Raw genomic sequence first — 15,526 nt, forward strand, 5'->3', positions numbered from 1 at the left:
TCCTCGCATTATCTTTTCTTTCTTTTGTGTTTTCGGATGAAAACTTTGACTGTGATAGATTATACATGTATATTAAAAACTGTCACAACAGTGAACAGCTAATGTTGACTATATATACTCTCTCCGTCGCATGAATCTTGAGTCATTTTTTTATATGACAAAAAAATTATATTTTTTATTCATATTTTCTCTTTTTCACCTACTACATTTAACACACTAAATACTATTTTTTTAATTCTTGTGCCAAAAAGAATTGACTCAAGACTCGCGGGACGGACGGAGTACATTTATCACAAATTCACAATATGATGACGGATGACCTGAAATATTTGATCACACTTTAGATTCTCATTGAGACGATGATAAAACTATAATTTAAAAATGTTTTCTATGCCTCGTTGTAATAGTTACATAATTACATAATAATTATATCCAAATTGTGAGTGGTGATGGCTACATGTCGGACAAACCTTGACAAAAATGGGATGCTGTGATTTCATAAAAAGAAAATACTACTTAATTATGCACATAGGGGGAGAACCTTCTTAATCTGGCGCACTTATCATTTGTATAAGAATTTTTTTTCTTTCTTTTACGAGTAGAATCGTTTCATTTCCTACTTTAGTATCCTTGCTTATTAGTATATATTAACAATGCCCCTCACTAGGGGTGTAATCGAGCCGAGCCGAGCCAAACAGTGTCTTGTTCAAGCTTGGCTCGTTTAGCTAATCGAGCTATTTGATTAATTATCGATCGAGCTTTAATCGAGTCGAATACAGTGCCGAGCCTAATCGAGCTTTTTAAATTTAAATTTTTATTTAAAATTTTAGTTATTTTCCTAATACATAAGTTAATTTTCAAATATATAAGTTATTTTATTCACAAAAATATAATATATTTACTATTTTCTTGTAAATAAATGATGTTAATTAGATACTTAATCCAAATATTACTACATATAATATAAAATATAGTAAGACATTTAATGAATAATCTTATGTTTTTAAGATAAATCACTTCACGAGCTTGTTCACGAGCTAACGAGCCGAGCATCGTCATGCTCAAGCTTGGCTTGTTTAGCTAAACGAGCTGTTCATTAAATTATCGAACGAGCTTTTATCGAGTCGAACGTCGAATAGCTCACGAGTAGCTTAGCTCGTTTACAGCCCTACCCCTCACCCCCGGAGAAATGGAGGAAATAGTATCATATTTGAAATAAGAGTAGAGCTATTTGATCACATTACGGCGAACCACAGATTTAACCAAATTGAAAAAAAAAATGATCATTTAATTTTTTTTATCAAATAAAAAAGACAGCTAGTTTAGTGTTTCATACACACGTAGTTTCTTTTTTCATTCTTATAATTAATACTATATATATATAGATAGAAATGTTAAACAGAGAATGCTAAATATTTAGATAATAGAGAATTCGTGAAACAAAAACGAACAGATCTATAAATTTGATGAACAATCGCATGAACAACAATTTGTCCCAGGTTCAAATCCTGCTGGTGACGAGTTTTTCTCCTTTTTTTACCAAATACGTCTATTCATTAGTTATATTGATATGTTCGTAAAATGTATAGATTTTTTCAAAATGAAATATATAATAATTCTCTTTTTAACTTGACCCTATATACAGGGACGGAGCCAGGAATTTAGTTCGGGGGGGGGGGGGGCTGAACCTGTACGGTACCGCCCCGAGAATTTTTTTTTGGGCATTCAGTATATTTAAGGTATTTTTTTTATTAAAATACGAGCATAATACTAATAATAACGAACAATATTTTCATAAATTATATAGTTTCAATATATCACAAAACTTTTTTTGGAAATTCCGTATATTTAAGATATTTTTTATTAAAAGGCAAGCATAATAATAATAATAATAATAATAATAATAATAATAACAAACAACATGTCCATAGATTATATATTTTCTATATATTACAAATTAGTTTCAATACATTATAATTTTTTTTAGCATTTCATACATATTAGGCATTTTTTATTAAAAGACAAGTATAATAGTAATAATAACAAACAATATTTCATAGATCATATAGTTTTAAAAAACAAAATTATCCTTAAATTAAGTATATATGAGAGAATATAATAACCAAATACTTTTTTATAAAACAAAATTATTTTATAATAGATATAAACATATATCTATATATATTTTAAATTTTAAATTAAAAAAAAAAAAAAAACTCAAAATTTGGGAGGGGGCTCTAGCCCCCCTGGCTCCGTCCCTGCCTATATATATAGCGGTAGGTTCTAATGAGATTGTTGTTTTTCGTGAGATTGTAAGAGTACTAATGAATAAGGCAATATATAGTGTTGAATAACGATACTAAGAAAATTAGTAGTAAAATTTTTGCTCCCTCCAAAATTCGAACCCAATTAGTAAAAAAAATTCTCCCTCCAAATAAATATCAGCCACATGATACATTAAATCAATACTAACAAATCAATCTAAGATCTCACCACATATAAGTATTTCACCATCTATATATAATATAAAAGACCAGTTTAACGGTCATATTTTCCCGGCAAATTTCTAGAAGTTATTTTTCCAAAATTTTAGGCATATTTGAAAAAACGTGAATTTAACAACAATTTAGTTTCTTCTTAAATCTTAATCGTCGAGAAGATGATATTTTGAATAGAAAATGTAGTCGATATGCTTAAGCAAAGCAATTGAGCGAATGTGTTTTCTCAAAAAAAAAAAAAAAAAAAAAATTGAACGAATGTGTATTGCATAAAGAACTTTTCTTGCAAAAATTGGAAACGGATCTGCCGCCGGAGACGTCTTGAAGCAACATTCCCTGAAATAGGGAAATAATTAGAGATTTATTAATTTAAGGTATTAAAACCATAAAATAGAGAAAAAGAAAAGAGATTGAAGAAAGGGATGACAGCAGCAGCCGTGAGCCACCGCGGCGTGGCGACGACCGCCGGCCAAGAGGGGGCAGGAAGAGAGAGATCGAAAGGGACCAGAGAGGGGGAAGAGAGAAAGATTGAGAGGGAGAGAGAAGGGACATACCTGGGATGGAGAGGCCGGTGGTGCGTCGGAGACGGCGGTGATGCGGCGGGCCTTGCCGGAGGGACGAATTTCAGAGGCGAAAAGAGAGGCAGAAACCGTAAAAGTTGGGAATCGTCCCAATTTCACAACTATTAATTGTTTATGGAAATTAAAAAGAAGAGGGTGAAATTATTGTACAAACGAAGGAGAAAGAAGAAGGTGAAGAAAAAGAAAGACACGAAGCCGTAGAAAAAAAAGACAGCATGAAGAAGAAGAAGAAGAGGAGGATGCAGCGGCGGGTTTGTATTGAAAATGATAAAATTGTGTAGGGCATTCACGCTTCCTTTTTCATATTCTTTATATTATTTGTATTTAATTATGAGCTTTTAATCCCTCTAAAAAATACAATGATGGGCTTCTAATAATTTTTTTTTGAAGCGGATGGGCTTCTAATAATATTACATAAGTTACCCAAAATTATTATGTTAGGCATATGTTAATAATTCATTTTAATTTAATTAATTAAAGATCTAAAATTATTTGCTTTAAAAAAAAGATCTGAAATTATTTAACTATGTGTGGGATATTGATTAAAATTATAGAACTTTAAATATGGCTTATAATTATTTATTTATTGTTTGTGTTTGTGTATGAAAATATATATTTATTTTTGTATAGCGCCTAATACTCTATAGTTATAATGTGTGATGTCAATTATAACTAGCATTTGCACGTCGTGCAATGCACGAGAAACATTTTTTTAATTCTATATTTATATAAATTGATAAAACTCAATTATTATATTTATAAATATAATAAAAAATAATTTTAACTGAATATATTTGAGTTTAATATATATTAAAAAAATAAAGAAAATTACACAATAATAAAAATTGATATTATGAAAAGGCAAACACAAAGTTAAAAAATAAAAATGAAAATTGAAATTGAAATATGTCTTTTTAATATATAGATTGTAGATTACTAATAATTTAAATATTCACATAATATACTCCTTTAGATTATTAACTATTTTTTGATAATAATTTATGAGTATCATATTCCTAAACCAATTTGTTATTTTTAGATTATTAACTATTTTTTTATATTGATGATTTAGTATTATTTGTTCAAAATGAGATTGAGTTAACTTATTTACTTTATAATTTATAAATTTAATTAATAATATACGATACTCATTAAATTTAATATTATACTCATTCAGTTGATAATCTATATACAAAAATAATTATTGCCATGTTCCTTTTCGGAAATTTTTTGATCTATGCTTATTTTCAACTCCTCGAATCATTTTTGAGTTTTTTGACGTGTATCCTCTCACAACTCACCAATAATATCATTGTTCATATAAATATTGTATTAGAGTTTAAAAGTAACATTTGAAATCCAATTAAAATATGCAACATTATTATTCAATGGTGCATGATTAAATTTAACAAATCAAGCAATTTTGTTTATGAAAAAAAAAATCATATCTTATTTATAAACTCTATATATTATAGGGAGATATAATTTATTTAACGGTAATATTTTTTCAGTAACAAAAATGGAGTAGTTTTTTTTCCCAAAATTTTAAAAGTTATTTAAATAAATGTATATACATTTTATTTTTCACTTAGATTATAAGAATCGAATTATAAAATGTAAGTGATGAGGAGAAACAAAAGCGCAATAAAGAGGGAAATGAACGAATGTAAAGACGCACATATATAATTTCCTTATTTTGCAAAAGTCGTGACCGCTTAGGTGATAAAGAAAAAATTAGGGGTTGTTCATATATTTTTACATTAATATTAGACCAATTAATTTGGTTCATGAGATATAATGATTTTAGTATATTTTATTTAATTAACAATGAAAACTAACTATATTAATTTGTTAAAAAATATTTTCATTTTTCAACTAATTTTCAATTCTTTAAGAAAGAAAATAAAGGTTTTTTTCAAACATGATGAAGATTATTATTATTATTATTATTATTATTATTATTATTATTATTATTATTATTATTATTATTATTATTATTATTACAAGAGGTATCCGAATATAATCAATTATGCAACTCGCATGCAGGCGAGACCTCAAAACCACACAACGATGGAAAAACTACACCGCATGCAGACATGAATACAACACCACTCAAAGGTGAGAAAACATCAGTACACGCAGGCAGGATTGAATCAAAGACCTCTCACAAAGGAGAGTCTTTGAGTGCCTCAGCTTTGCCCCTAGAGCAAGGCATAATAATAATAATAATAATAATAATAATAATAATAATAATAATAAAACATGGCTTGAATGGATTATAGCTATATGGAGTAATATATAATTCATACTCATTTATATATGTTTTTCATTTTTTAAAATTGTATATATATTTATATTCATTATCAATTAAAATCAATTAATGTATTTAAAAGAAATCAACTATTAAAACTATAAAATTGGAAATTTATATGTTTTTAAATTCAGGTTCTTTATTGAGTAATTGGTATAAATTATTTTATTTATATTTATTTATTTAAAATATTATTCGATTTCGATGTTCGCCGTGCATCGCACGGGCGAGCATACTAGTATATTTATAAATAACAGTTGGAAGGATCGGTACAACTGTCTATACATTCAGCGTAGAAACTATCTAAACCTTGGTCGTGCGCCGCCGCATGATCAGCAGCAACAATCAACACTATCGCCATTGCAATCACACATCCAGTTCTCCACGATTTCATATTAAGTTACTGAGTTTATTTTGATTGTGTTTTCCAATATATGTACATTTAGGTTGAGTATTTAAGTTAATGTGGAGTTTGGCGTACGATGCTGATGAGTTAATAGTGGCATGACTTTGCATGCGTACAATTTATTACGTGTAGGTAATAAATGTTGAAGCAGCGTTCAAAAATTAGTTTCTTCATAGCTAGGTTGGTTAGCGTTATAAAATGATAAGCAAAATCTTGGCATGATGTAAGCAAATAAATTTGACATTTGAAATTAGAAATTAAAAAGGTTCCATTAATATTATATTATTTGGTGGGTGTAGAAAATGAAGATGAACTAAGGAGGTGTTGGAGGTCTGAGGGCGGGGGGAAGGCAAATTACACAGCGAGCACGACATACATCGTCACAGATGCAAGAATCTATCGTACAATGTTGCATGCATGGATCGTAGCACTCCACTTCATTGTACGCCGCCACATAATTACCACCAAAAATCAGCACTATCGCCATTGCAACCACAAATCCCATCCTCCACGATTTCATATTTCCTCGCTTCTATTACAAATATATATATATAATATTAGATTGAATATTTTATATCACTTAGATCTTCGAGGTAGTGTATTTATAGGTTAATATACTAACATATAACGCCTATAATTTATTTAATAAGCTAGTTACATGTACATAATTAATTTTCTTAAGCGTTAAGAAATTAGTTTCTTATTAAAAGGTTGGTTATAGGTTTGACTAAGCGTTACAAAATTATTATTAATTTGTTCACTCGTGTTAGAATTTTTTTGATATATCTATATATCATATATACTATTTATGCTTGCAGTTTGGATTGAACTCGAATAAAATGTTTGGGTCTAAGATAGATTGATAAAACATAGAATTGAATATTTGAAAATAAGATGATGAAAATAAATATTTTTTATTAAATATTGGGAGAAGTAGCAAATAGCCCCCTATCATACAACTCCTCAACACGTTTACCTCCCTATCTTTTGATTTTGGGCTATTAGCCCCTCAACATATCATAAAGAGTGCAAAATGCCCCCCACTCTTAACGGACATTTAACACCGTTAAGTATTTTTTTTATTTCTTACTAATATTTCTTACTATAAGCATATATTTTTTTTTGGATTTAAATTTAAATGTTTGTAATATTTTTTAAATAAAATCATTTTTGAATACACACACACTTTCACTGTGTTCTTAATTAATACAAGGTTATCTTTGTCTATCGAATTATTTCTACTTCCATATATCGTGTATGCTTTTAAGTTTTTAATTAATACTATCTTTGCTATGTTTTATTTTTATATACTACATATTAATTGGTATGATTTATTTTTTTTGTTTATAATATATATGTATATTAAATTTCATCTAACTTTAATTGTTACAAGAACGCAGTGAAAGTGTGTGTGTATTCAAAAATGATTTTATTTTAAAAAAAAAATTACAAACATTTAAATTTAAATTCAAAAAAAAAATTACATGCTTAAAGTAAGAAATATTAGTAAGAAATAAAAAAAAATGAAAAATACTTAACGGTGTTAAGTGTTTGTTAAGAGCAGGCATTTTGTACTCTTTATGACATGTTGAGGGGCTAACAGCCCAAAATCAAAAGATAGAGAAGTAAACATGTTAGGGAATTGTATGATAGGGATCTATTTGCTATTTTTGCCTTGAATATTTAGATGCATTGGAGCTCAACTACTAATTAATAGTATGAAATTATATTCCGCATACCTTTTTCTAGACAGAAATTCAATTTAAGGGTGTCCTTTGTAACTGCTTATTATAATTCTATCTGCCGCATATTCATAGTAACAAAATCGTCATTCATATGGTCATATGGATTTGGAAACAAAATTAATGGAAGGAGTACTTAACATTGCAATATATTGTTGTTGTTGCTAATTATTTTTTTAATATCATTGTTGCTTTCAAAAAAATATACAGTACTACTTTATTAGTGTAAAGCAATCCATATAGCGGCATTTAGCTTAAAACTCCTCCTAAACAGACTCCCAACCCGATAAAATCTTTTTAAAAGACGAGTGTTGCAATTATTGGAGGATGATGGGTGTGTTTTCTGCTTTGTACAATGCGAAAGTGTGAAGCACCTTTTTTTCTCTTGTTCGTTTGCATACAAAGTCTGGTCGTCTTGCTATAGTTGGTTCAGACTCAGTTATATCGGACATCTTAATCCAATATGTCACTTTAAGCAGAACATAGGTTTTGCAATGCATAAACATGCATCTGAGTGGTCACTACAAGAAACTGTGGCTCTAACGATCGAATTTTCGATCGTTAAAACCCCGAAAACGATCGTTAATTGTGTTAACGACTTGAATTAACTACCGTTTTCGGTGGTCGTTGTTTGCATCGTCGTTCCGAGTCCCAACGACCATTTTTTCGGTTGTTAAATCTAACGACTGAATTTTTATTTTTAACGACCGAAAATAGAAAACGAAAAAAAAAATGAAAAAAAAATTATTACGATCTCCGTCCCACTTCAATAGGCTCACTTCTTTTGGGCACGAAGATTAATAAAACTTACTTTTTAGTAAGAAAGTGGTGTGGTCCACACCAATTAAGTACAACTTTTTTACCCAAAAAGAAAAATGAGCCTATTGGAGTGGGACGAAGGGGGTATTTTTTATTTTATTTTTTATTATTAACGACCGAATTTTCGATCTTTAAAAATAAATAATTAAAAAAAAATATTTGTATCCCACAAGTATTTGGTATTTCTATTGTATTTTGATCTTAATTGCATATGATTTGATGAACTTTCAGTGGGTCACCCATCTTACTAGTCACCAGTACAGAACATGCGTATTATTGATATAACTAACATCTTACTAGTCACCAGTACAGAACATGCGTATTATTGATATTTAAGACTTGTGGTGCCGGCGAAAGATTCACAGTAAATACACGACCGAATTTAAAATAATAAAAAATTAATATTATCGTATTTTTTTAAAAAAAGAAGAAAATATGAGTATGAAAAATAACAATCAAATATACAATAAAATCAATATACAATCAAATAATAATCGTAATATACAATATTATCGTAATAAATTATTAGATTTATTTAGATTAATTAAATTATTAGATTTAAAATAATTCAATATACAATATCATTCATTTCTTAAATCAAATAATTTATTATTTTAAAATAATAAAATTATTAATGTTTTGAAAATAATGAATATAATAATTTAATAAATCTAATAATTTATTATTTTAAAATATAAATCTATTAATTATTTGCTTCAGATTAAGATTTATTATTATAAATATTATTTGCTTCAAATAATATCATACTCCTATTTTTATTAGACAATAATATTGTCTAATTTTCTAGAATAATATTATGAAAATAACAATCACTTTTAAAATATTCTCAATAATTTAAATATAAGAATTAAATAGAAAATTAATTAAAAAATATTAAATATTTATATATATATATAAATAAAATAAAAAATAAAAATAAAAATAAATAATAACAAAAGAATGAAATTAAAAAAATTTAAAAATTGAAAAAATAATATTAACGACCGATTTAATAAAATAAATAAAAAATTAAAATAAATAAAATTAAAATAAAATAAATGAAAAATAATATTAAAGATCAAAAAATTCGGTCTTAAAAAAATATATTAACGACCGAAAAATAATATTAACGGCCGAATTTTCGGCCTTTAAAAAAAATTAAAAAATTTAGTAATAAAAATAAATAAATAATAATAAAAATATAAAAATAATTAAAAATATTAACGATCAAAATTTCGGTCGTTAAAAATAAAAAAATAAAAAATCTAAAAAAATTAAAATATTAAAAATAATTAACGACCGAATTTTCGATCGTTAAATTTTTTAAAAAAAATCGGTCGTTAAGGCCGTAAAATTAACGACCGAAATTTTCGATCGTTATACGCGTGTTTTCTTATAGTGGGTGGAAAATTCTCTGGATATGTATCGTGTAGAATTTATGGAATCATCGAAATGGGATGGTGTTCAAGAACTTGTCAAGTTGCTATGAGGACTTGGACGAGTTGATTAAAGTGAGATTTTGGTTTTGGTTATCTAATCTTTTACCTATTCTCTCTTGTTTCAATTTGAGAAATTGGTTATGTGATCTGTCAGTTTGTCTTAAATTGTGATTTTGGTGTCTAAATTGTATATTCTAAATTTTGTAGCTTGTTTTTAGGTTGCACCCTCGTACATTTATTTTAATTTGATTTCACTTGCCAAAAAATCGATTTAACGGCAAGTTTATTGACTTTGATATTCCTCTCCTTTATAAAGGCGAGTGATCAATGATCAGGGTAACTATATATGAATTTTAAAAAAAAAACACAATTGACTTTTGGAATAATAAATAGGGAGATTATATTAATTATTTACTGTTTTTCAGCTACTTTATTACATCTATCTTTATAGCGCCGTCCTATGCTATATGCATTCTTTAATTAATTACTGATATTAGAGTATTAGATGCATCAGCATTCTATTCTAAAACGTATTTTATTGGAGCCATATTATTTATAGTGTAAAATTATTACAAAAAATAGAATCACGACAATATTAATGAAACAATCCAAAAAGAAAAATAGGATAAAATTAATATAACGGGAGAGTACTATTTTAGAGGAGGTCTGCACGCTCCATGTGATAACTTGTATTTGGGAATAGGGGATGATTTGCCACTTTAGATTGCAAATTATAACAAGGGTTAGATTCAAGGGAGAAAACAATTTTTTTTTTAGAATTGAGAACCATGAATAAATACATAAAATACATAAATAAGAGATAGGTCACAAACAATTACTCCATAATAACTAAGGCCCCGTTTGATTGCTTTGTAATAGCTAGTTTAACTCCTTTTATGGGCTTATTTATGCATTTGGTAACAAATTAACGTTTCATGGGAAGCCCATGATTAACGTCCGGCCCGGGCTAAAAAGTACTGTTCATTAGCTCTTATGAAACCAGGGGGGACCCTTGGTTTATTAAACTGGAGAGAGAAAGTAGTTCAAGATTAAAAAATTCCTTACAACTCTACCCCCGAAAATCAAATTGATATTTTAGGTTTTCTGCCGCTCATTTGCAAATCGAAATTTTTGTCCATTTTCCAGAGGCGCTGCGTAGGAGGTTTCCGACTTCTAACAAAAATATTTTGAAGATTATATCTCTGGGTTCGTCTCTCTATTCGTCTCTCTATTGATTATTTGATTTCTTTTTTCATATGTTCGTCCCTAATCTTAAATTTGTTCATTTTTCGGTTTATGTGTGTTTGTAGGGTTTGCTGATTTTGTGGTGTTCTGGTGTATTTTACTTCGGCGACGCGCCGACTAGGGTTATCAACGTCAAAGTAATTCTCATTCACAACCAGTTCCTTTTATAATCTGATTCGCAATTTCTTGTGCTCATAATTCGCGACTTTGGTATCATTGATATGATGATTTTGTGCTAATTTTATAGTTTTGTGCCGCTGGTAATTGAATAGAAATTTTCTGTTTTATGCTTTTGTGCGAATCTGCTGTTTGTTGCTGGAATTTTGAATAAACTGTGTTGGATTTTGTTTTAATTTTGTTCATTTTATGCACTTGGGTGGACAGTACAATGTCAACTTTGGGGCATAAGAAAGCGTGTATATGTCTTGCTGTAGAAGAAATTCTCCATGAGCAAATGTTGCAATTGACTGTTGTTCTCGATTACGTCGAGAAGGCAAAGTCACGAAAAAGAAAACGTAATGGGAGGAGTGTAGCTTATCGTATATTACACAGAATACCAGATCAAGTGAAGCACTTGAATCGAATTATAGATATCAATGATGTTGATTGTGTTACAAATCTTAGGTTATATCAGAATAGCTTGAGAATAGTGAACAGTCCTCGCGACTGTTGGAGTATATAATAGCTCCAAAACCCCCCCCCAAATCCAAAATTAGGCGGGAATAAAAAGGGTACGCTTGGTATTTAAAAAATATAACGAGGGTATTTCGGTAATCTCGGCATCTGGCAAAACCCTTACACATCATATCAAACGGTGGGCTATGGCTTAAACGGAGGTTCCGGGTGGGCTATCAAATGCACAGCCCATTTACCTTAGCGACCCAACTCCTAGTTACCTTTGATGGGGTTTCCTTAAATTGCCTTATCCCAACAAAGCAATCAAACAGGCCCTAAAAGTGTTAATATCTCTAATTAACCATTTTCTACGATGGCGGCTCCGCCACTCGTCCACCGGACCACAGCCATTTCTCCTCTTCTCGCTCCTTTCCCTCCCCATGCAAGCGGCCCCTGCTCTCGAACCAAATTTCTTCATCTCACCAATCTCATCTATGTAATTACACCATTTTCAGGCTATATATACAAATTTATTACACCATTTTCAGGCTATATATACAAATTTATCCTCACACTGTGAGTTCTTCCACTGCCATATTTTCTCTCACTATCTCATCATCACTAGCTACTTATTCGATTAGTAATATAATTCTCCATTGCTATTTTCGAAAATAACAAGATTAATTGCACCAGAGAGAGATAGAGAAAGAGAGACATATGTAAAAAATGATGATGCAGTTAGTTGGTGCCGGCCGCAGTGGAGATGCCGGAGGCGTGAACGTTGGGGGTGGTGGGGCTTTGAAACTTTTTGATTTTTTTCCTCAAATTTATGTTTTTATAATTTAAATTTCAAAATTTTAAGTTCTTGTTAATTTTTAAAATGAAATACTAATAAAAGGGTATTTAAGTAAGAGTGTTTATAACTGTATATTATTATTTTTATGGCTACAATTAACTTTTAGTTAAACAAATTGGTTATTTTAATATTAATTTGCCTCAAAATAAAATACATGAACAAGATTCGGTCGAATCTTATATGTATACGTGTTATATTTAATTGTTCACGACTAGTTATCTTTTGTTCATTGTTCTCACGAAAAGATGCGGTTCTCACGTGATCCTTTACCTAATAATATTAATGTTATATAGCCTTTCAATTTTAAATTGAGAATTGAACATTTTTAGAAACTTGAAAAATTCAGCAGATCGAAATTGCAACATAGCTGAGAGCAATAATAGTCAACTTTAGCATTCTTCTAATATCAGAAATGAGGAAATTATGATAATCTGAATAAAATCATACATAAAAAACTTTCCAGAAATGATCCAATCTCAAACAATCATCATACATAAACACACTAAAACATTTATAACAGCAACAAAGAATAAATCATTCTATGAGTCAAATACACCTAGAATTTGCATATCAATCCATCAGATCGTGAAGTTCCAGCAAAAATATTCCTAAATTGCGAAACTAATCAGTATGTAAACCTAAACCACAAATGGAGATCCAAGTTCATGTGATAGGAAAAGCCATCACTCTGCATATACACTCTTCTGAATCATCCAATCCCCCTGTAGTCGAAAATGGTTGTCTATTTACTGTCATATGTGCAATATCACCAACAAAGCTTTTCCATTATCCTTCATCATCTTGCAGAATAGTTCAAATTTCAGAACCCAGGCCTTGACAAAAACGAATCCTGATGAGCAAGAACGCGCTTATTGTTATGACATTTCAACGCGACTAATGTTACACAATGCTACCATAAGGCACATACATAAAAATTGTAATGAATTTACTTACATATGGAGAGCCAATTGTGGGCCAGAATTGATGAATCCCGAGCTTCATTACACCAGAGCAAGGCCAAGTATGACAACCACCAAGTAGAAACTGCAGTCTATGAAGATAGCATAGAACATCTGGTACAAAACCAAGCCCAACTCCAGCAGCTTCACGGCTCCATCCAAGTTATTGTCGTCGTCATCCTCATACTTGGGCTCTTCCTCCTTCTTCGTTCTTACTTGAGGCACGAGCCTTACAGCGACTATAAGAAAGTCAGTCAGCGCCACCATATAAAGAGGCCTAAACGCGACAAGGCTCTTTGGTTTCCCAACTGTGTAGTGATAGACAATCTGAAACACAACCACAACAAGGCCTAGCAAAGCAGAACAGATTGCTCGTAGATCCTCCGATGATGAAAGGCTCGAATTTATTGCTTGTGCATTGATGATTGGGTTAAGAAGACTGAGGTAGTTTCTGTGAGATGAGTGTGCATTTTTTGATGTTAATGCAGCTGCCAACTCTTTCTGATCGCGCTTGTGCACCTCGGCAGCTCTGCTTCTTGAATCCTTTGCTGTAGATGCTTCCTCAACATGGTCGTGTTTGGCTTTTATGTTAGGAACGTCGCATCCACCTTTAAAAGAACAGGAAAAAAAAAGTCTGGGAAATCAGTGAAAATCCTCAAATGAATGTTCATGATAATTCATAGTATTGATTGATCATATTGAAGAAAGAAAATTGATGACAACTTTAATAGCATAAAGATTCTAAATTTCCATAATGACTCAAAGGCCACAATGTTTTTCAAAAAAGATCAAATTCCCATGCCTAATGAGCTTAACCGTATGGCCAAATTTGAGAAGAATAGCTGCATCAAATGAGCTACAAACAAACAAAATTTGTTAAATTCATCGCCAAATCAAGTGATTACAATACATTGTCACATAACACAATTATGCCCTCATTTGTCAAAATCCGAGATTTACAATCAGTATAGGAGATAATTGCAGCATATGATATTTTGAATTGAGAAATGATGAATTTCTGATGATAAATGAAATACCATATTGGAAGAAGGCTTGGTCGTTGGCTGAGAGAGGCTCGGATGATGAGCGGGCATGCTGCGGCGGAGGAAGATCTGGGCGGTTGACGGAAAACGAAGAACACTTTGAAATCGGATCCGGATCCAGTGTGTTGATCCGACCCGTTATCAGCGCCATGCGATCTGTCCCCCGCGCGATTATCTTCCTCCTCCGCTGTTCTTTCTCCATCTCTCTCTCTCCTTTGGCATGCAATGCGCATGCAATCTCAAATGCAAACAAAATCTCTTTTGAGTTTATTCGAAAAATATGTTTGTTTGTTTTTTTATTCCTTTACATAAATGTTTTTGGCTATTGTGAATTTGTAGTCATTGATTAATTTGCACAGAAATGTCTCGAGTTGCAATGACTAATCATGCATTCTTGATCCTCTTGCTCTTTTCGTATTTTATTTAAGGAAAAAAAATGGTTTTGTCCCTAGCTACTATTGAACTTAATTAATTAGTTAGTTTAATAAAAAAAAAACTTATTTTATTGTAGAAATCTAACTATCGATGAATTAATTATACAAAAAATATAAATATATGAAGGTATTGGTCCATGCATGTGCTAGGTATTAAAGGTAGATAATCGATTATGTAAATTAATCAGGAGAATTACATAAGGCAATATACCGGGGCAGTTATGGGTCCGAGACCTCACTGTTCACACGAGGTCGCACCGCTTGGTGTTCTCTTGGAGACATTTTTTTTTTCAAGTTTTCTTTAATGATCTATCAAATCTAAAGCAAGGTAATTTCTTTAAATTTTTTAATCATATTTGTATTTCTTAAACCACACCAAATCAGACGTATTTATGCCTCTTTTTCTTAAATTTCTTTATTTCATCTTCTCTTTTTTAAGTTTTCTTCAACGATCTCTCAAGTTAGAGCAAGATAATTTTTTTAAAATTTTCAATGATATTTTATATTTTCAATTTTTTTTCTTAACTATTAATAAAAGGCTCAAATTTAAGAATTTCCACGGGGCCTATGTTCTCTTA

The 15,526-nt window shown here is 30.2% G+C and overlaps 1 protein-coding gene and 2 long non-coding RNA genes across 3 annotated transcripts; 1 reads left to right on the plus strand and 2 right to left on the minus strand.

The window, feature by feature from the left end:
• Nucleotides 1–2,665: 2,665 nt before the first annotated feature.
• LOC130992240 (uncharacterized) lies at nucleotides 2,666–3,500 on the minus strand. The gene is made up of 2 exons (XR_009091261.1): nucleotides 3,053–3,500; nucleotides 2,666–2,834 (listed from the first exon to the last, which is right to left on the minus strand). It is a non-coding gene; the product is annotated as an uncharacterized LOC130992240 (long non-coding RNA).
• A 7,159-nt stretch (nucleotides 3,501–10,659) lies between these two features.
• Nucleotides 10,660–11,660, plus strand: LOC130992242 (uncharacterized). Its single transcript, XR_009091262.1, has 3 exons — nucleotides 10,660–11,002; nucleotides 11,107–11,178; nucleotides 11,426–11,660. It is a non-coding gene; the product is annotated as an uncharacterized LOC130992242 (long non-coding RNA).
• Nucleotides 11,661–12,956: 1,296 nt separating this feature from the next.
• Nucleotides 12,957–15,071, minus strand: LOC130992235 (uncharacterized). The gene is made up of 3 exons (XM_057916788.1): nucleotides 14,509–15,071; nucleotides 13,467–14,079; nucleotides 12,957–13,362 (listed from the first exon to the last, which is right to left on the minus strand). The coding sequence occupies exons 1-2, from the start codon at nucleotides 14,714–14,716 to the stop codon at nucleotides 13,514–13,516; spliced, it is 774 nt and encodes a 257-aa protein (XP_057772771.1). The 5' UTR covers nucleotides 14,717–15,071; the 3' UTR covers nucleotides 12,957–13,362; nucleotides 13,467–13,513.
• Nucleotides 15,072–15,526: the final 455 nt, after the last annotated feature.

Source organism: Salvia miltiorrhiza, chromosome 7 (assembly GCF_028751815.1).
Source record: "Salvia miltiorrhiza cultivar Shanhuang (shh) chromosome 7, IMPLAD_Smil_shh, whole genome shotgun sequence".
NCBI lineage: Eukaryota > Viridiplantae > Streptophyta > Magnoliopsida > Lamiales > Lamiaceae > Salvia > Salvia miltiorrhiza.

What these genes read in the sequence shown, in the direction of transcription:
- LOC130992235 (XM_057916788.1), bottom strand. Translation starts at nt 14,716, where the DNA reads ATGGAGAAAGAACAGCGGAGGAGGAAGATAATCGCGCGGGGGACAGAT. An exon ending in CCAAGCCTTCTTCCAATATG is followed by an intron (nt 14,080 to 14,508) that starts GTATTTCATTTA and finishes GTTCTTTTAAAG; the next exon opens with GTGGATGCGACGTTCCTAAC.